Here is a 22,991-nt window from a genome sequence, read left to right as displayed (position 1 = left end):
GACATGAGTTGAAGATATGAAACAGTGTGCATAAGAAATTATGCTTTTTAACTTAAGTAATAATGTGGAATTTACATTTTACAGCCATGAAGTCCTTAACTCATTTAGATCAAACCTGAGGAAGAAGTTTGAGTGTCTGTATGAGTCAACAGCAAAGCAGGGACACCCAACACTCCTGAATGAGATCTACACAGAGCTCTACATCACGGAGAGTGAGAGTGGAGAGATCAGTAATGAGCATGAGGTGAGACAGATTGAGACTCAATCCAGGAGAGAAACAACAGAGGGCACACCGATCAAATGCAATGACATCTTTAGACCTTTACCTGGACAAGACAAACCCATTAGAACTGTTTTGACAAAGGGAGTCGCTGGCATTGGAAAAACAGTCTCTGTGCAGAAGTTCATCCTGGACTGGGCTGAAGAGAAAGAGAATCAGGACATCCAGCTCATATTTCCACTTCCTTTCAGAGAGCTCAACTTGATGAAGGACAAAAAACTCAGTCTTTCAGATCTTCTTCATGTCTTTTTCACTGCAACAAAAGAACTGAAAATATCCAGTGATGAATGCAATATGCTGTTCATCTTTGATGGTCTGGATGAGTGTCGTCTGTCCCTGGATTTTCAGAGCGATGTGAGGTTGTGCGATGTGACTGAATCAGCCTCAGTGGACGTGCTGCTGACGAACCTCATTGCGGGGAATCTGCTTCCCTCTGCTCTCATCTGGATCACCTCCAGACCAGCAGCAGCGGATCTCATCCCCTCCGAGTGTGTCCATCGAGTGACAGAGGTACGAGGCTTCAGTGACACACAGAAGGAGGAATACTTCAGGAAGAGAATTAGTGATCAGATTCTGGCCAATACAATCATCACACACCTGAAGTCATCAAGGAGTCTCCACATCATGTGCCACATCCCAGTGTTCTGCTGGATCTCAGCCACTGTTCTAGAGAAGATGTTGAGTGAAGCAGAGAGAGGAGAGATTCCCAAGACTCTCACTCAAATGTACACACACTTCCTGATCATTCAGACCTACATCAAACAAGAGAAGGACTATGAGAAGAACGTGACAGATGAAGACATGATCCTCAAACTGGGGAAATTGGCTTTTCAGCAGCTTGTGAAAGGAAACCTGATCTTCTATGAGGAAGACCTGAGAGAGTGTGGCATTGATGTGACAGAAGCATTAGTGTACTCAGGATTGTGCACTCAGATCTTCAGAGAGGAATATGGCTTGAATCAGGGTAAAGTCTTTTGCTTTGTTCATCTGAGCATTCAGGAACATCTAGCAGCTCTATATGTGCACCTCTCCTTTACAAATAACAACATCAATGTGTTTGACCAAACCAAACATAGTCTGTTCTCTAAAGTTTTAAACTGGATGAGTTCAATATCTAATCTGCATCATAATGCTGTGGATGAGGCTTTACAGAGTAAGAATGGACATCTGGACCTTTTCCTGCGTTTTCTTCTGGGTCTCTCAATGGAGTCAAATCAGACTCTCTTACAAGAACTACTGACACAGAAAGGAAGCTGCTCCTACAACAAAGAGAAAACAGTTCAGTACATCAAGCAGAAGATCAGGGAGAATTGCTCTCCAGAGAGATCCATCAATCTGTTTCACTGTCTTAATGAACTGGGTGATGATTCACTGATGCAGGAAATCCAAGATTATCTGAGATCTGGAAAAATAAGAGAAACCAAACTCTCCTCTTCACAGTGGTCAGCTCTGGTTTATGTGTTGCTGACATCAGACCAGAAGATGGATGTATTCGATCTAAAACAGTTTATTGGAGCAAAAAATACAGCAGATGAAGTTCTTCTGAATCTTCAGCCTGTGGTTAAAGAATCCAGATCAGTTCAGTAAGTAACACTGAAAACAATCACTCCACTTTCAAAACATGAACACATTTATGATTTTTGCATGTGCTTTTTTACCAAAACAACAAAATGGGTAAATTCCCATAAAATCATATTTCTGGCAGTGAGCAAGAGAGGTGTATGAGATACACTAAAGGTTTTTGTGTGGTCTGTGTGAGTGCTGGATAATTGTAGAGGTCAGTGTGTAAGATGAGCATGAAGGTTTGAATTAGAGACCTGCGCGGGACACAATTTTCAGTCCCGCTCCCGCCCGCTCCCGCAGTGTTCAGTCCCGCTCCCGCAAAGGTTTGTCATTTTTAGTCCCGCTCCCGCCCGCATCTGTGATATTATGTCCCGCTCCCGCCCGCAAATGCCCGCAAGACGGCAGGCAGGATGTATGTTCACTTTCTGTCTCACGAAAGGTCTTGGAAAAAAATGCGATTTGTGTCCGTTGTATGTTAACACCTTTTGGCATTTATTGCAGCAGGCAAAAGGTAGTTGATTCCCCTCTCCATCATGCACAACCGAAAAAGACTGCCAAATGTCTGATTTGAGGTTTCGTGAATTTTTTTTTTTTGTAGTAAATGTGCCTTTCTTTAGAGAAGTACTTACATCTGAAGCGCTTAGGCCTATATCTGAAGCACTAGAGGTGCTCTTTTCCTCCTCCATGCTGTCTCTTTTGAACTTGAAGCTTTCGAATTCGAACACGGAGCAGCGGGAAGGAATTGTCTCTAAACAAGTGTGCGTGAGATTAGGTTCCGCCCTACCCCAAACGACAACATCCAAGTTTAGGCTGCTTAAAACGTTTTTATTGCTGCCAAACAGAATCTCCCTCACAACTACAAATTATGTACGCTACTTTAATAATTTATATATTTTACTTTACACTCATATTTAATTTGCGGGAGTGCAGCGTATCATCCCCCCCGCCCGCACCCGCAAGTGCACCTTCATCATCCCGCCCGCTCCCGCAATGACCTTTCATAATTTGTCCCGCGCCGCTCTGTTTTGCGTCGGGTCCCGCGGGTCCCGCGGGACTCCCGCGGGAGTGCAGGTCTCTAGTTTGAATGTAAGAGAGATCAAAACTGACGGATTTGCAAAACGGATTCGCACTATCTGTTCTCTTATGATGTTTTTATATCATTTTTACTGTCTGCATGAATGACATTTGCATTTTCTGTACAGTTTGAATTATTGTGATGTCAAGGATGAAGGTTGTGCTGCTCTGGCTTCATGTCTGACATCAAACCCCTCACACCTGAGAGAACTGGATCTGATTCATAATAAAATAGGAGACACAGGAGTGAAGCTGCTCTCTGCTGCACTCAAGTATTCTCAATGTCAACTGGAAACCTTGTGGTAAGATTGTATCAACATCCTCATTCATCTTCTACTGGGGTTAACCCTCTGGGGTCTGAGGTGTTTTCTGGGCCCTGGAGGTGTTCTGACATGCTCTGACATTTATGCTTATTTCTGTTACTTGTGACTTTTTCATGGCTAAAGTCTGATTACACTGTATTCAGCACAAACTCTGCTACAAAAATATGTAAGCAGCATGTATGTAAAAGTTTGTAGTTTTGAGATAATGACGTTTATGCAGGGTTTGTGAAAAAAAAAATTGTCACTGAAATAAGGTCATGAAACCCATACTGATTATTTCTTCACAAGACTTTGAAAATTGTATCACGTAGCCTAGAATATTTGCTTCAAAACTATGTGAAAATCACCCTGACTGCTCATTCAGATAAGACAATATATATTAAAATTAGTAAGACATGTTTTGTGTAAGAAAGCTTTATGCGAGGAGGCATGAATCATCATGAATATTGATTGTTGTTTCACACCTGAGAAAGACAAAGACCCTCCCATAATGGCCCTATCAGGTGCTATCAGGCCCTATCATTCTGAGCAACCTTGCACAAAGAATGAGGAGAGAAAAAAGAATGGCTTTTTGATTGTTTGGATTTATTTACAACACAACATAATCTAAAGATACACAACAAAAGACAAAAAAGCACATTATTGAACACACTGAACTAAAGACAGAGACTTGAACAGTCACACACCTTTGTGTCATTCCTGAAACATAGTACATACCTGTCATTTCCAAGGTGTTTGATTTTTCACTTTACCATGTTCATGTACAGAGACCCATGTAAATGTTTAAGTCAGCAGGACTCATCAGTAGCATCTGGTCCCTGTAAAAACAAACAACAACAAAAAACAAAGCAACTGTGATGCTGATATCAAGAGAAACTATAGGGCTGCACGATTTTGGGAATAAATTTTAGATTTTCTGGTTAAAATTGCGATTTAAAATTGATATACATACATACAGACCCTTTCCAAAAAATTTGAATATCATGGAAAAGTTTATTTATTTCCATAATTCCATTCAAAACGTTAAACTTCCATAGATTATAGATTCAGGGCACACAACTTAAACGATTTCAAGTATTTAGTTGTTTATTTGTACATAATTTGGGCTTCCAGCTCATAAAACCCACAAAAACAGGATTTCCAAAAATTTGAATATTACATGAAATCACACAGTAATTACACAGTGATACCATGGTCATTGAACCAGGTTTTGGTTCTTTTGGCAGTGTGGGCAGGTGCAAATCCTGCTGGAAAATGATGTCAGCATCTCCATAAAGCTTGTCTGCTGAAGGAAGCATGAAGTGCTCTGAAAATGTCCTGGTAGACGACTGCGTTGAGTGGACAGCACAGTGGACCAACACCAGCCGATGACATGGCTCCCCAAACCAACACAGACTGTGGAAACTTCACACTGGACTTCAAGCATCTTGGATTGTGTGCCTCTCCATTCTTCCTCCAGACTCTGGGACCTTGGTTTCCAAATGAGATGGAAAATTTGCTCTCATCAGAAAAGAGGACTTTGGTCCACTGTGCTTTATTAAATCCAGAGTCAACGCAGCCGTCTACCAGGACATTTTCAGAGCACTTCATGCTGACTTCATTTTCCAGCAGGATTTGCACCTGCTCACACTGCCAAAATAACCAAAACCTGGTTCAATGACCATGGTATTACTGTTTAATTACTGTGTGATTTCATGTAATATTCAAATTTTTTGAAATCCTGTTTTCGTGGGTTTTATGAGCTGGAAGCCCAAATTATGTACAAATAAACAACTAAATACTTGAAATCGTTTAAGTTGTGGGCCCTGAATCTATAATATATGGAAGTTTAACGTTTTGAATGGAATTATGGAAATAAATAAACTTTTCCATGATATTCACATTTTTTGGAAAGGGTCTGTGTATATATATCTATATATATCTATATATATATCTATATATATATATATAAAATGAACACCAGGTTTGTTGTGCCTTGTAGGCATACGTGTAGGGCTGCATAAAATAATAACAATAGCCTATAGCAGGCGGCATATAAATCGTTAAAAAGGAACACTTCAGTAACACTACACTAGAGAGAAATATATGGATTATCATGTTACTTCAAATGTTTCCATTCGTTATGACGTAATGAAATGAGATTGGAGTAAAAAAATGAAGCCTAATGTTTGGCGCATTTTGCTTTTCAAACGCACAGCGCGAGTGACTCAAACTCACAGCGCATGCAGAGAACATTTACTGAAGCAATCGAGCCGCTCCAAACTGAAACATTATTGTTACCACATTGTAACGTGTTAGTTCAAAGGGGAATTATTAATAATAACTCATAACTTGTTGTGATTAATTAGGGTCAGTTAATTGGATTAACATGATGTAGCTAAATTAATATTACAATCAATTTATCAGTTCGTCCAACAAACTCTTTTGATTATTCATTTATTCTAAGAAAAGGGTATATTTCATGGCCACCGAAAAATAATAATTTCTTAGCCTGTACAGCGCTTAGAGCATGTAACAAGATCAAGATCGTAAAATAGACTTTGTTGCAAGCAGAGAATCAGAACCAAATACATATTGTGCACAAGCTAAATCACAAACATAACTAAACTAAACAAACATATGTAGCAAATTAGCTTTATGAAATATTAATAATCAATAATAACTGGTTATAATTGATTATGAATATTTGGATCAGTTTATATAATTAACTTACTGTCGTAAATTAATATTACAATCAATTAGCCTGTTTGTCCCGTGAACACTCAGGATTAATTGTTTATTAACTAAGAAATGTACATTTCCGGGGCATGGGAAACAGTACTACAGTACTGCTAAGAGTACAGAGTAACTTAACAGGCTCTCAAGGGCACTCCAGCTGGTGACCGTTACAATGAGCTTGAGACACGGACAACTTTACGTGTGACATGAACAAGAGTCTAAACACTTAAACTACTCTAACATACACACACATACATGCATACAGTTTACCAAGGGAAAGAGAGCTGAAGCAGAATACAGGAAAGCAAGAAATTATAACATTGTTTGAAATTCTGCAGATCAACAGCCTTGAGCAAACCATCAGTTTAGTTCTAACACGCCCTTCTTTAAAGGGGTAAGGATACTTAATGTATCAAATAATGAGACTAAGTTTGATACTTGCATGTCTTGCCCATTTGAATTAAACTGTCCTGATGCAATCTGTTGAGGCTCCAGTTGATCTTTGCTGATGTGGTCTTGATGAGAGAGAACCAGTGGTTTTCAGAGTATCTTTGGTGAATGGAAAGACAAGGCCACAGCCTGGCACAAGCTTGGTGGGTCCTTAGAGGCTTCTAGTTCAGCATCATCTTCACGTCAGCATTTCAGAAAGGGACTAAGCGAGAGCTAAGAGCTGATCAGTGACTTTAAAGCGTGAAGATGGCACAACCTCTGGAGCTGTGTGAGCCAATGAGAAGATTTCCCTTTGGAGGGAAATTTTTACGACCCATTGTCCCTTTGAACATGCAATTTGATTGGATGTTTAACACAAGAATCTTTAAGATGCTTATAATACTAATGCGTCACAAAGTTAGCAGAATGTAAAGTAAATGAACAAAACGGGGATGAAGATTGGAGTTTATAGATACCAAAAATGCCACACATTTGATTTGGTTAACCATATTATCCAAAGTCTGAAATATTAACCCAATAGAGTTTACAAGAATACAAAAGACAACCACATTAAAGGAAAATCATGAGATCGGAAAATTAGATACATGTTTACACATTTCTCAAATGGTTATATATAGAATATATAGAATTAACAGGGTTTATTTCTCCTTCTCAGTGAGAATTAAGTAAGAGTCGCAGCTTCCTGGACATTCTTTTGGATCGTAAAATCCTCTTATCAGTCTCAGTGTGTCCTGTAACAAGACACCGCGTTCTGCCAGTGTGTTAGCTTCATTTGGGATGTTAGTTTTTGGGGGAAGTTTCACAGGCATTTGTTGGGAGAGTGAGTTTGCTGGATTATTCATTAAAAAAAAACCTAATAATTTGTGTGTGTCTGATTGGTCCAGACGCTACACATACATGCATAAGTAAAATGGTGAGTGATATGGAACCGGAAGCAGGAAATGGAACAATGGAAAAGATCTATTTAACTATGAAAATACCATCAGCTTATCATTTTCAGAGCACCTCATTAAAATTGATACTTGCATGGTCTGTGCAGTGGACACAATTCTTGAAGTGGTTGAAAATTTAAGTTGTTGAAGTTTCAATAGTTTTCTTCTCCGCTGGATGAAGAAGATATGATGAACTTGTATGGTTAGTTCGACTCTGTTCTCATGGCTGGAGTGCAGATTGTGGCCTGCCAGCCCTGGGCCGGAGAGGACACGCAGAGCAAATGGTGGGAGTTGCGATGGACTTCTTCTGCATTGAATGAAGACGTTGAACTCCTGAGGTTGTCCTTGATTCTGATCCTGAACGTACCGAGAAGGCCAAGGGTTGATCGTTGCCCATTCAGTGATAGTAAAGTTGCAGTTTTCTTCTGAGTTGGATTGAAGAAAAGACAGTCTGACTCCTTTGGGAGAGTAAAGGCATCGCAGGCGGTGGTCCTGGCCTGCCAGGGCCCTTGGGCCCCAGTGGGGGGTCCCCACAGACATCAACCCGAAGAAGCAGCAGTAGAGAGCCAGAAGAAGAGAGAGAGTCACTGTGAATTTGTCTCTAATAAAGCCAGAGAAAGGCCCCACCTTTCCGGGTTTGCTTGACCAATGAGAAGGGTGGAATTTCCAAGCGGGAAAATTCCTTTGTGGTTGATTTATGAATCTTTGTTTTAAGCGTGCTCCAGTGCATGTGCAGCTGGATTGGTTTCTGATGAAGAAACTAAGAAAGATTCATGTAATACTAATATGTTGTGCAGCTATCGGCATATCATGTACACAATCATTTCGATCTTCAAAGTACCAATTTATAGAGACCAAACATGGTATAGGTGAGGTTACATTGACCGTTGGTTCTATCATAAAATACACAGTATCAAAAAAATTATAGAATTAAAAACACTACACAAGACAGTAAATCATTCACACAATTTTCTGGGATGCATGTTCATTTATAGATCAGATTAATGCAGCAAAGTCTGTTTTAAAGTCTGTTTCTGTCTTCCCCATTGTCTCTGTCTTGACCAGACACATTTTTAACAGCCATAAAACCAACTTATCTGATCGTGGTCATGGTAACTAAGACCTTCTTGCCCTTGTTGGGGGGATGGGACCACAGATCCCAGAGTGAGTTTTAAATATTATTTGTTAAACTATAACAAATACTTGTGTCTGATTTGTCTCAGTTGTTACAACATTATACATATCTACGTTTGAGCAGATATCCACAAACACAGTATTTAAAAGTAATACAGTGAATATTATAATATTTAGACCCGTGTTTAGAGTAAACACTCATACTAGCCTACTTTTACATCATGCTGTGTTTTATTATAGAACATAAAAACATCCTTGTGTTGTACATGTGTATAAACTTTGCATTGAAAGGTTGCCTACCTGTCTATAGCTCATATTTCCAAATGTCTCAGTCGATTTCATATATTTTAGTCTGGCACCAGTTCAATTGGTACACTGTGAAGTTTATGCAACAATAACACATTTATTGGGAACACCTTTCTTACCTTATAATTCTTATCTTCAAATCACGTTCGTCTTCTTCTGAGGTAAATCCAAGGTAATCTCACAGCGTGTCTTCCAAACTCGATGAAAAGCAGAGGACTTGAGGTGATAATGAGGGCATTTACAGTTACGTATTCCTTCACGTGGACTATTAGCATGTGAATCGTTCATGTGCGCGTGGGTGTTGTCACATTAGAGGTAATGAGACGGTGCTTGAGAAACTGTACCTCTCGTTGCTTTCATACGGATTTCTTAAACAGAGAATATTTGCTTTTGATATGATTTACATCATTTAAAAATAGAGACTTCAAGCTTTCCAAAGACATCTCTCAGGTATGTATGGCAAGTATTCGCTGAGTTACAGTTCATTTTCTGTTGCATTTCAGAATGAACTTCACACGGAGAGACGGCAGAATGCGCATCATGTTTATTTTCTTTATTTTACGAAAAGCACAACATTCTGATTTTATTATGTGTGTACACAAATAAAAGTGTAAAAGATGCCTGTATGACAAAAATCAATGGAATTATTTGAGTCTCTTTCACACTGATAAGAAAAAAAGTGAGATGATCGTGACCGCCGACCCCAGAGGATTAATTATAGATGTTATTAAAGAATTGAATGTATAACTTATGGCTTATCTGTGCTGTTTATCTTAAAATGAGAGAGTAAAGGGTGTCATTGTTCTCTACAGGTTGGGTTATTGTGGTGTCACAGATAAAGGTTGTGCTTCTCTGGCTTCAGCTCTAAAATCAAACCCCTCACACCTGAGACTGCTGGATCTGTCTCAGAATTATCTAGGAGACTCTGGAGTGAATCTGCTCTCTACAGGACTGAAGGACCACTGTAAACTGGAGATATTGAAGTAAGATCATCTCTCTGAGAATCACATACAGATTGATACTCACAAAAATATTCACAAATAATTTATAGTTGTGGCAGTTCTGAAAAGAATGTAGGATTGAGGAGGAACGCGAGAATCCTGCTTATAATAAACCACATTATGAACTGGTACATTTGTCTTTCTGAATGGATGAATTATGATGCTGTAGTATTAAAGCATCCATTGTAGCACATTTTATCCCAATGCCACTTTTAATTTGACATTTGATTTGATCATGACTTGTTTAATCTTTAAATTTCTAAATGCAGTGAATTTTGGTGTGCACTCCTGTATCCGAAGCTGAATGTCTTTTCCCATGTAATCATGGGACCAGTCATGGTCCCACAGCGGCTAAACACCCTCTGGCTCCGCCTTCTACAGTAGCCACACCCCCTCAATATAGGTTAAGCTGGAAAGAAATTGACAGATCTGAGAAGACTGCCTTCAATGTTTTGAAGGTGCCTGGGATGCTCAATGTTTACTTTTGTTAAAGTAATCACCTGCAACAGTGAAAGAGACTGACGGATAAACAGATCCGTTGTCTGTGTTTATGCCACTACTACATTTAATCCATACAAAAACAAAACTGTAACTTCAGACAAAATTTCTTGCCTTGCCTTGCCTTCAAACACAAGTGAAAATTACACCATTAATAAATTAATAACAATTTTCATACATTTCATATATAACTATTCATTTGGAGTTATATATGTTTTTCACCTTATTTTTAAACTTTTATTTGCAAGTAAACTACGCACTCTTAGTTTTTTGTCAGTTTTTCCACCATTTAAAAGATATACATATTTTTCCATATATTTGTCCCTCCCCTTTTTGTCTAAATTTGAATTTCTCTAAGTTTATACTGATTCTCTCTCAAACAGTCATTTGAAATACATTTGACAAGTAAATTATGTGCTTTATACTTATCTGTCAATCAACTAGATCGCCAAATTTTCAAGCATACAGTTTAATAAATAATTTGTTGGTTTGTTAGTAATAGCCGAGTTGATTTACAACATATAATGAATTCTGATTCAATGTATTTTTCGTTTTATATAACAGTGCAATTGTTTTAGATTTTTTAACATTATTAATGTGTAATTTCCAACATAATTTATGATCTGTCATCAGACCCAAACATTTATTTTTCATATAACTTTTGTATTTCTCCACAAAGGTGTGAATCTTCACTTGTCTCACGATTCGTTCGAATTATGATTCAGAGAGTAACAATTTGATTATAAAAAAGTATTACAGAATACTCTTTAGGGTATTCATTAAAAAAAGATTATCATTATTAAAACTACCAAAGTTGTTCAGTCAAGAGCAGTGAGTGAGTCCCTTTTATTGTTGGATTAACATTGACACAGGATGTGAGATCTTTTTCGTGGCTGACTGTGCTTAATAACTCCTTTGACATCATGCACATCCCGCACTTTATTTTCTCATTCATGCATATCCTTTTCATAAAAACAAAACCGAAACATCAGGCGCAAGTGCTTTATTTTTGAAGGGCATATGCAACATTTGTATTAATACATATTAAGAGTTCTTTATTTAGCTTACCTTAAAATAGTGTATTGTAATATGTAATTAAACATTGTAATTAAAATAATATGTATGATATGCTTATTTAATTAATATGCTTATTTAATTAATAAAAAAATATAAATAAAATTATAAATAAAAAAATTTATAAAAAAATATTAATTATGCATTCATGCAGATTTAATCACATCAGCATCATACAAATGATTATATTCCATAGCTTTATTATTCAATTATTCATGATTTTCTTAATGCACTTTCACGAAAGCACAAATCAAGAGAATGTCAACTCATGCAAGTTTATTTGACCTAATCTAGTTTCCTGATTTATTATATTTATCATTTGCATTAACACACTCTATACATTATGAAAACTGGTTAATCCTTAAGAAACTAAAACAGTAAAATTCCTAATATTAATTCCAAACAATAAAGTCGAGATTCATTTTTAGAGATTTTCGAGATTTAATTAGGGATGTCCCGAGGGGACCAATTAATAATTTTTTAACTTATCGTTATCGGTTATCCTAAACCCAATCCTCTATTTTACCATCAGTTGTCTTGCAGGTATCATGCAGTGGAATCACTGATCTACTGTATATACTGTATAGATCTGTGGGCAGTATGCACCTTCAAGTGCTTCTGGTTTCCAACCACCATTAAAATGAAACTGATTAACGTGATGTTCGATTGAACATTTTAAAAGGCTATGTTTTAATATATTTATTAAAAGCAATAATAAATAACTGCTTTTATATAATATTTTTTATTTTCAAATAGTTAAGTAACAAACCCATTAACAAAAAAAACTGTTACAATAGTTTTTGCTATGGTACCAAAATTGCTATATAGAACGGCTTGGTTATGTATGTAACCCCACGTTCCCTGAAGGAGGGAATGGAGATGCCAAGTCGGACTGACCGACGAATCGGGAATCTTGCTATAGAGACCAATCTACTTGGAGTGTATCAAAACAATCCAATGTACACAGGCATGGGAGATTTGCATCTGCCGCTCTGCCCCGCAGCGTGGATATAAATGAGCAGCAGGTGCACTGCATATTAGGTTGCCCAGACAGCACGTCCAATACGCATAAACTTTACTCTATTTAATTATATGTAAGTGTGAACTCGTGAACTGATTATAATTGGAAATGATGTGCCTCTTGACAGAGGATTGTTTGACACAAGTAGCTGCTGTATGATCACTGTCACACAGAGGTGCTGTTGGTGTCATGTCAGAGATTGGTCCCTCTGTCTCTACTTTCCATGCACAAAATCCACTCTTTGAACCATCCTAAACAGCCAATGGCTGAGAACTGACGAAGAGGTCTGATAATGATGTACTACAAAATAATATTCTAGGTTCTTATTGTGGTTATTTTGTATTGCAAAACACTTTTGCTGCCATTTACTTTGATGTTCAGACACAATATGCTAGAAGTGAGCGCCACCCCCTGCAAGTTTTGTGTTTTGGCAGTTAATAAAGTTAAGTTAGGGCATGTAAAAGCTGAAAAATTTTAATTTCCTTTTTTATTTTTGTTAGTTAGTTTAAAGGATTAAACACAAGTGAATTTTCCAAAAAAACTACTTTTTCGAACTCGTCCTAGACGGTTGCTCTGATTTTCACGAAAATTGAACCAGATCATCTTCAGACCATGCCGACAAAAATTTGTGGAATTCAAGTTGATTTGTCAAACCGTTCTCAAATACCGCACGAACGAATTTTATGTAGCGCTTGCGAAAACAGACTTAAGGCTGTATCTCCGCAACGCTTATTGTATTCTGGCCAAACTTAATGCATTTCATCACAAGCATAACTTAAGGCGACATGCTGTGTTTTGGTGCAGCGCCACCTACTGGTCCGAAGATGTGAAAAATGGCTATCTTTGCCTATGACTAATGAACGGTTTGTCAAAAAATCATAAAAGTGGTCTCGTTAGATTTGGGGCGTTATGACGAGTCGAATGATATCCAATTTTTCCATATCGGCCATTTTGAATTTTGTACTAAAATGCTGTATTTTATGAAAGCATGAATGAACATTACAACATTACAAAACTTGGTATGGGTCATGGGCACGATACCCTGAAAGAGTCTGAGAAGTTTCGGACAAGCTTTTTACTTTTTACTCGGACATGCTTTTAATTTTAGATGTGGTTGACTTATTTTCATGGGAGTCATCTCCTTAGGTTCCTGAATCCTTGCAGAGTCCAATGATACCAAACATGCTAAGTTTTGCCTTACGGTTTGTGCAACGTTGTGATTTGGCGATTAAAAAACTTTTGCAAATATCTTCTAAACCGTTTGTCCAATCGAGATGAAACCACCTTAGGAAATTCTGAAACATAGGTGGCGGACTCTATGTTATTGCCCAAATGTCAATGCATAAATGTATAAAAAAGTTATCCATGGATCATTTTTTATGCTCTCATAGATATAAATGTTTATAACTCCAAAACAAAATGAGATATTTTCACCAAATTTGACACATGTATGGGCTCACTCTGAGGACAAATTGTGGGATTGTGCCTGTTGATGGCGCTATAATAGAACAACATTTGGATTAAACAGCTTGATTCATATGGATTTGGGTTTTTTTTGGATATCTTTATGAACTTTTTGAACTTTCTATCACAAAGTGGTAGTTGTGTTGACTGTCAATGTCACTCTCTCATCCCTACAAAGGTTTTTCCGAGTCATCCCGATCTGATGAACACATATCATTGTTTGTTTTGTTCTCTACACAGCATACATAGCTGTGATTTCACTGGACATTGCTGTGAAAGTTTGTCTTCAGTTTTACAATCCTCAAACTCTGTCCTGAGAGAGCTGGACCTGAGTAACAATGATCTGCAAGATTTAGGAGTAAAGTTTCTTTCTGATGGACTGAAGAGTCGAAATTCTCAATTGAAGATACTGAGGTAAGTGGTTTTATTCGCCATTTGACATTTTTAAATACTTCTCTGTTGTGAGCATGATATGGCTTAGTGCAGAGGTTCTCAACCTTTTGGAACTTAAGGGTTGCGCAGTTCAATTTTCACACTTTCGCTGCTGGTGTTTTTTAAAAGTTTCCAGCCAGTGTACCGTAAAACTTCAAATAATAGCCGAGTCCCAAATAGACGCCTGTCTCTTTTACACGCCTGGTGTGGCTACAGGTTTGGATAAATAAAGGCCGGTGTATTTAATCTTCTAAAACCCGTCAGATCGTCTGTGTAAGCCAGTTCTATGGAGCAGATTGCGCACGCAAGAGAGCCCTGCGCATCTTGGCGGGAGCTGTTAGCGCAAGCAAGGCAGGCAGAGTTAGCGGAGGCCGGAGAGGGAGAGAAGTGGAGGAGAGTGACGAAGAGGAGGAATTCACCAATGAACTTGTAGTTGAGGATCGCAGTGATGATGATAGTGATGAATAGGGTCCTTTTGTATCACATGATTGCAGTTGTTTTACAGGGTAGCCTTCATTCTTTCTTGTTGATGTGTTTCGGGCAACTAGTTCATAGGCTCGATGGATATTACCGGTAACTTGTATTGTTCAGCCCATGGCTGTCACATCGTTTCGTTTTTTATGCTGCCAATAATCTAAATGGGGTCGCACACCGTACGAGAAGCGCAGCGTCGCGTCGCATCTATGACAACTCGAGGTATCGCACACCAGACGCGCACTTTGTCAGTTTATGGCCAGCAATATAGTTATGTTTAAGGATATTATGGAATTAAGATCATGTCTGTACTATGTTATGATTGTACTGTACAATTAAATATAATCGTTGCTTAGTCTGCAGTCTGAATTCACTTTACCTCAGAGCGTCTGTTAACTGAATGAATTGAGAATATCACCTGAAAATCCGACAACAGCAGTTTTCATTCAAGCAGCTGATTTCTGTTAATGAATGTAAAACTGAATGTATATTGCAGCACAGGGTGAAGTCAGTATACATTAACGACGATTTGAGACAATGTATACTCATAGAGAATAACGTGTTCGAATTTTAAAGACGTGGCGCTGCGCTTCACGTCTGGTGTGCGACCCCCTTTAGACATTCAGAAATATAGTAGGCTAATTCTTACATTAACTGATTTGTTAAACACAAACACAGATTTGGTAACCTCCTACTGTCATGCTCATCTCAACACTAAATTAAAGGCCTGTCTCATATAGACACCTGTCTCAAATACAAGCCGGTGCAGTTCGGCGATTTGGGAAAATAAAAGCCCGGACTATTATTTGAAGTTTTACGGTAAGCATTTTTTATCCTTTTCAAAGAAATGTGCATGGCCGCCAGAATATTTTAGATTTACACCAATGGGATGCATTTAAAATCAATTGGTTATCACTTATGTATGTAAGGATGGGGGGCTTCAATGGCAAAAGGTTGTGAACTACATACATTAGACATAATGTGGACAACCACCTTTATGATACTTGGAAAATGTATATATATATGGTTGTTTTTAGGGACATTGTAAAATGAATACTAGTTATTGTAACTGCAGAAAATAAACTGCACAGGTCAGTGTGTGGAATATTTTCTTAATGTCAAAATAATATGTGGATTGTTGCCATGTGTGTTTGTAGATTGTCTGGCTGTATGGTGACAGAGGAAGGCTGTCGTTATATGTCTTCAGCTCTAAGTTCAAACCCCTCACAACTGAGAGAGCTGGATCTGAGCTACAATCACCCAGGAGATTCAGGAGTCAAGCTGCTCTCTGATACCCTGAACCTTACAAACTGCACACTGGAAAAACTCAAGTATGTTAAGCAGGTTTTTTTTGTTAATAATATTGAATTACTCAAATATCTTTTTTTGTCAGAGATATTGGAGTAATTTTCTTGTGTCAGATGGAAAACCATGTCAAATAAATGAATACATTTGAACAATAATAATACATTTGAGCTGCTCACTCAAAAGGGTGAGATAAAATATACACTCATACAACCAACTACAACATATTACAATATAAACATAAAATAAACATTGTCATAATTCATCAACAGCAGATCATAAGCAATCGCTGGCCAGACCACATAATGGCCCTCATTTACAAAAAAAAAGAAGAAAAAAAAGAAAATTGGGCATACAGTTGTTTCCATGCAAAACTTGGCATCTATCAATATGGACGTGAGCGGTGGCTACGATCAAATATCATGTCAGGTCTCAGCCCGTGTACGCAAGTTTTTGAGTTAGCGTGAACTTGCATGCAGCATAGTAAATCTGGTGGAGAACTGTAATGAGAGTATTTTGTTCATTCAGATTATTTTCCTGTCCACAACCAAAGCTCGTTGGTCGATCATTCACCGTTAACATTAGAATGTCAAATAAATATTAAATTAGAATAGATGGGTGTCTATGACCCATTAAAAATACCACAATTGATTTTTTCCAGGGTTTTAGATTTATATGTGCATATAGCAGCATAAACAACAGAACATGAGGATTCACACATTGTCACATCACGCACCTGCAGCGCTTATGTGAACTGAGAAAACTAAAATGAAGTATATAAAAGGAATAAAATAAATAGGACTACACAAAATATATTTCACTTAAATAATTAACAGATTAACAAAAGAAAAAAACTGCGACAAGTAGAATTGGCTACACTTGTTTTTGTGACACTCTAACACATTGTATTTGTTTTCTTTATCTTTATTTAATCCAACTGATTGTGCAACTCCCAGGTGTCTGGGAGCCTGGCTAGCGCTTCCCAGCCCGTCTCGCTGGCTCATCCGTACTATCAGACTCGGCTATGCAATTCAGTTCGTCCGGTGTCCCCCAGCCTTCAGACAATGGACAATGCCCCTGTGCTCAGGGCAGAGATCGCAGTCCTACTGGCGAAGGACTCGATCGAGCCGGTCCCTCCAGCCGATATGAAGGCGGGTGCATGACGCGGTTCTCGCATGCCAACGTTCATTGGCTCGTTCTGTAGACACTCGAAGATGATAGGGCTCCCTGAAGTGATCCCAATTATGTCGTCACGTCGACGTTACATCTCCCGTTTCCTCCTTCAGGGAACGAGGGTTACATTAGTAAACGAGACGTTTTACATTTTGCACATTCAACCCCAGGATTGTGCATATATAGTTTGTAGTTAAAGGGGGGGACATCGTATGCCCAAACCCCAATATGTAAAATAAGTCATACCCACAGATAATTTTTATAGCATGTTAAAATTGCCACTTTTGGGGTGGGGTGAGCAAAAATGTGCCATTTTTATGTGTGTCCCTTTAAATGCAAATAAGCTGGTGCTCCCGGCCTCCTTACAAGAAGAGGGTGGAGCTTCAAGAGATCATACCGGCAACAGAACAGGACAATCTCACACTGAAAATGCCAGAAACGTATATGTTCATATACGTATATGTTCTGAAGGGGTTTATTCTGAGATAACAACCGGCTGGATGTACATTATCCCGCTTATTACACGACTACTTGCTACATAAGTAAATAATTAGATGCAAAATATTGATCAGTCTAAATATTTTATTAGCTCTTTAAATGCAAAGCTTCCGTGGAGAGAGCAGTTGGTAGCACGGCAAATTCAAACTAGATGGACATTTAAGGGATACAGTACAGTCATACCACTTATTACCAGAGGTGGGTAGTAACGAAGTACATTTACTTTGTTACATTTACTTGAGTATTATTTTGGTAAAATTTTACTTTTAAGAGTATATTTAAATGTGGGTACTTTTTCTTTAACTCGAGTACATTTCTAATGAAAAAACTGTACTTTTACTTCGTTACGTTGGGCGACGTTCCTCTCGTTACTTTATTTGAATGCAATATGTTGTTAAATGCGTAGTTTATATCAAGCGCGCTGTATCTTTTTTCTGGCCATGAGCGATGCTCAATTCACAAATGAATCACTCTTTTGAGTGGATTCTGTTCAAAGACTTCATCAAACAAGTTGGCAGATCTGTCTAAATCGGTTCGCGAATCAGTTTGAATGATCTGTTCAGTTTCCTGCGCGCATTGAATAGTCTGAAGTGCTTTCAATTCACACTCGACTCGAGTCGTAACAGGAAGATTTAAGAACATCAAGAGCGTTGGATGAAGTGGCCCTGGACCTACAGTACAGTCAAGTGAAAGCAAATCTGCAAATGCATCATATTTTTGCCAGCGATGAAGATCTTTATTAGTTGAACATCTTCGTAAGCTGTCTGTGAATGAATGATTTCACAGGACGATACATTCGATTTCATTTCATTCAGGTAATTCATTTTACAACCAAACAGATTATTACACCACGATAGCACTACTACAAAGTATGACATTACCCGTTTTTTGGACATATACATTCATTTATACATTAAATAAGCTACCATTGTCCACAGTTTATGAAATTAACACCCGCCATCCCGCGGTAATGTGTGTGCAGTAATGTGAATGCAAAACTCTGCAGAGTCACTTTATTTCGTCAGACCTCATTTAATCTGGAATGGACAAAAGAGCACGAATTTGGCCATGATGACCCCAGAGGAGCTGCTGTCGTCTGAGCTGCTGCAGTGAACTTCTTTGTTAAGAACTGAAATGTGTATTTATTTATTTTCCGCGTTCATTATTTGTTTATTTATGTATTTCCATAGGCGTAATTTGTGGGTGGGACATGCCCCCACCACTTTTTGCTAAGGTCGATATTGTCCCCACCACTTTTGAAACATCTCGCGGCACGAATGTACCAATACAAATAAATAAAACATCTCCTGTTAACTAGCAGAGCATTAATTTCGTTCGTTTGTTAAATAAAAGGCGATCTAGCGCTGAAATGTGTTGTTTTTGAAATCAAGTGATCAAAGTGCTTGTTGCCGCTGCGATCAGTGGCGCAGATACTGTGTTCTCTTGTGGCTCGCGCAGTCTTTTCGGACGCACGTTTCAATCTGTTGTGTAGACTCTATTCATTCCGGCGAAATTCCAAAACAAAATGCACACAAACGTGTCCCTGCCTGATATACAACCACTGATACAATCTATTGCTGGACATAGTAATGTTATTGTACATACAGTACATCTGATTTATGATTAGGACTGAACAAAAAGGCTATCTTGGTTCCAAATGCTATAACTTTTGATTACTTTATGCAATCACCTCAATTGATTTGATCCAGACGCAGCTCACATGTAGAGGGAATTCACCCAAAAATAATTTTCCTCCTACCTTATTTCCTTCCCGAGTTATTGCATGTCAAATAAGAAAAATATGCTAAATCAAAAAATATATATTTATATATATATATTGTCTTTTATCAGCAGTTTCTCAGCATGAGAATGTCTAAATGTAATGTAATTTATATTTTCAAAAAAATTAATTAATAAACTGATAAACTTGGCAATTCTGGATGTGGCACTATAACATTTATATTGCATAATTGGAAACATAATTTGATTAATCTCTTAGCCCTGCACTGTGTAGGTTTACTGACTAAATTTGACACTGTGTGCCTTTTATAGTGTGGATCATGGAGGAGAGTTCAGGATTACAGCAGGACTACTCAAATGTATGTTTACACATTTACACACACACACACACACACACACACACACACACACACACACACACACACACACACCTTTAATTGTTGTTTGTTATAACTGTCTATAATCTTCTTGTGTTAAGATGCCTGTGATCTCACACTGGATCCAGATACAGCTCACAATCATCTCATTATATCTGAGGAGAACAGAAAGGTGGCACATGTGAGAGAATATCAGGCATATCCTGATCATCCAGAGAGATTTGACAAATCTCTTCAAGTTCTGTGTAGAGAGAGTCTGTCTGGACGCTGTTACTGGGAGGCTGAATGGAGTGGAGATGCTGTTATATCAGTGACATATAAAGGAATCAACAGGAAAGGACGGAGTGATGACTGTGTGTTTGGACGCAATAAAAACTCCTGGAGTCTGAGACGCTCAAATGACAAATTCACTATTTGTCACAATAATATGTTCACTGGCATACATGTCCCTTCCCGCGCCTATAGGAGAGTCGGAGTGTATGTGGATGTGTCGGCCGGCACTCTGTCCTTCTACAGTGTCTCTGGCACACACACACTCACACACTTACACACATTCACCTCCACATTCACTCAGTCTCTCTGTGCTGGATTTAGGGTTTATGGTTTGAACTCCTCAGTGTCTCTGTGTGAGATTGAAAAGCTTGTGAGCAACGAAAGAGAGAACAAGCATGTGAGAAACAACCCTGACTGAAAGAAAAAAAACCCCACTTTATATGTTTTATTAACAGAGATTGGGAGGAACACATGATCTACCCAATCAGTACGATTGGAGGCCTATATATTTATAGATAGATAGATAGTCGACTCTGAGTACTCTGGATTCAGGCCACATTCTGAGCTCGCAGCCCTCCTCCGGACAGTACGCCAAATACGCTTACTTTTTTACTCTTTATTTGTAAGTGTGAACTCGTGAAATACTGTTTATGTTCTGTAGGTTACCCAACATGCTTTGCATCTCTATGAGCTCTGATTGGGTTTATAACCATTTGCTCTTAAAGACTGTGTATTTAAGTGAAAATGTATTTAAGTGCTTTTCTCTGTTTATACTATAACGAACTTCAATGTAACAGGTATGATCTCACTTTAATCAAATACGTTGATAACTTGGTTTTATAATTTCTTGCCAAACAGACATAACTTGGTCAACCTATTTTGAGTATATTAAAAGTCTTGTACAATGGTTTGATAACAGTCATCTTAATTGAACATTGAGAAGACAAAGGAATGATGCTGTGGGAATTTAACTTATAATATCGTTTCATGGTATGGCAATTTATCAATGAGGCAGAAAAATAAATTAATACGAGAAATTAACTAAGCAAATAAGATCGCCAAAAACAGAGTACCTTGTGCAAGAGCTGTTTTCACATTTTATGGAGAAAAAGGCGATAGCAGTATATTCAGACCAGACTCATCCCCTCCACTCCTGCTTTGAGGCCGCGATACCGTTGGCTAAAAAGAACATTTATAAAAAATAATTTATTCCATTGGCGGTGACTGTTTTAAATCAAAATTTTAATTGAGGTAGTTACTATAGGTGTATGTACGTGTGTATGTATGCGTGTATTTTTGCAGATATAAATAGTATTCAATTGTTTTAATCATGTTTTTGATAGGGACAAATTTGTGCCCCATGTGTTTTATTATGTGGTATATAAAGTGGTTGAACAGTTTTGTCTGATGTGTTTGTTTTTATGCCAGTGTTAAAGATGAATTTCTGTCCAGGAAATCTGAACAGACAATAAAGTCAAACAAATAAACAAATGGTTTGGTGTTTTTTTCTTTGTTAGCTAAATTGTATTGTTGAATTGTTCAATAATGGTTATTTCTATGTTATACAATGAACAGATAACACTGGAACACTATTATAAATATTCAGCATAGTATACTGAGTAGGGTTTAAATATGGACTAAGTTCGACTCTAGGAGGATTAATTTGGTTGGGCCATTAACAAATTAACAACCAGCACTTTTATTGCAAATACACAAGAAAAAGATTTAATAAACAATTTAAACAAATACACAATTGTCTTAATCCAACTCAACACCATGAATAAAGTGGAAGGATGGATTTATACTGAAAGTCTCAATAGTCCTTCAAATTCACCTACAAAGCTGACATTTACTATCAGCTGTACAAAATGTCAATGAGTACAGATGTTATTTCAGCACGACATATGTGAACATAAGCATGTTCAAGTGCTGAACACAATCACAAGAATCAATTTTTTTTTAAATGAAAATAAAATAAATATATAAATATTCTAGCTATAATGTAAAAAGAGAAACATTCTAGCAATGAAACTAATAAAATGAATAATGAGTCAATAATAAATTAAATACGGTCAAAGTTAGAGCCCATATCTAAGTGCTTAGCCCATATCCACCAAGGCTCGCAATGTTAGAAAAGTGAAAAAATTAAATAAATAAAAATCCAGGATACGCCCTTATTCTGGACTACAAAACTAAAGGCCAGTATTCACCAACCATTACAAAGAAAGATTTTTGGAATAGCCTCCTTAAGCTGCATTCACACTTGAAGCAGAAAAGCGGCACGATACCATTCATTTCAATGGAGAGCAGGCGATTTCTGGCGACAAGAGCAACTGAGACACAGCTCAGCTCAGTTTCAATGCTGGAACTCTACTCTGGTGATCTTGCAGCTCTTGAAACACAGTATCAGGCTGTTGCATATCTCCCATGGACAAACAAGGAGGACAGCCAGGCAGAGAGGCCTTTTGGGTTGAAGTGCTCAATTACAAAGACAGCAGTGGAGACCACACTTTCAAAAAACTTGCCCTCTTTTCTCTGTCATTGCTTGCGATGCCTTTTGAGCAATGCTGACGTAGAACAAGTGTTCTCACAGATGAGCCTGGTCAAGTCCAAACTGAGGAACAGAATGGGACAAGAAACTCTCAGCAGCATACTCCACATAAAATACGGACTGAGAAGACAAGGCTTATGTCACGAGGTGACAAAGTTGAAGTTGTGAAGACTGGAGAACGCCATCATCATTGGAAGGGAGATAAGTAGTATGATATCGGATCTTATTGAATGTATGCACCTGCACCGAGCTGGATATGAAGTTGTGAAGTGTATTGATCACGAGTGTAATTGTCACTTGAGAGTGGTTGGACTGAGTTATCATTGAACT

The 22,991-nt window shown here is 38.0% G+C and overlaps 1 protein-coding gene across 1 annotated transcript in view; it reads left to right on the top strand.

Moving 5' to 3' along the window:
* The window catches only part of LOC309496036 (NACHT, LRR and PYD domains-containing protein 3-like), a 28,761-nt gene extending 7,160 nt beyond the window's left edge, over nucleotides 1-21,601 (top strand). Inside the window, exons 5-11 of the mRNA XM_082165955.1 lie at nucleotides 85-1,863; nucleotides 3,046-3,219; nucleotides 9,593-9,763; nucleotides 14,079-14,252; nucleotides 15,902-16,075; nucleotides 19,773-19,819; nucleotides 19,939-21,601. Coding sequence (XP_082022081.1) covers nucleotides 85-1,863; nucleotides 3,046-3,219; nucleotides 9,593-9,763; nucleotides 14,079-14,252; nucleotides 15,902-16,075; nucleotides 19,773-19,819; nucleotides 19,939-20,528 — 3,109 coding nt within the window. The 3' untranslated portion in view covers nucleotides 20,529-21,601. The remainder of the gene's footprint in view (nucleotides 1-84; nucleotides 1,864-3,045; nucleotides 3,220-9,592; nucleotides 9,764-14,078; nucleotides 14,253-15,901; nucleotides 16,076-19,772; nucleotides 19,820-19,938) is intronic.
* The last annotated feature ends 1,390 nt before the right edge of the window (nucleotides 21,602-22,991 follow it).

Source organism: Leuciscus leuciscus, assembly GCF_965113295.1.
Source record: "Leuciscus leuciscus genome assembly, chromosome: 4".
NCBI lineage: Eukaryota > Metazoa > Chordata > Actinopteri > Cypriniformes > Leuciscidae > Leuciscus > Leuciscus leuciscus.
This window is presented reverse-complemented; position numbering and strand designations above follow the sequence as displayed.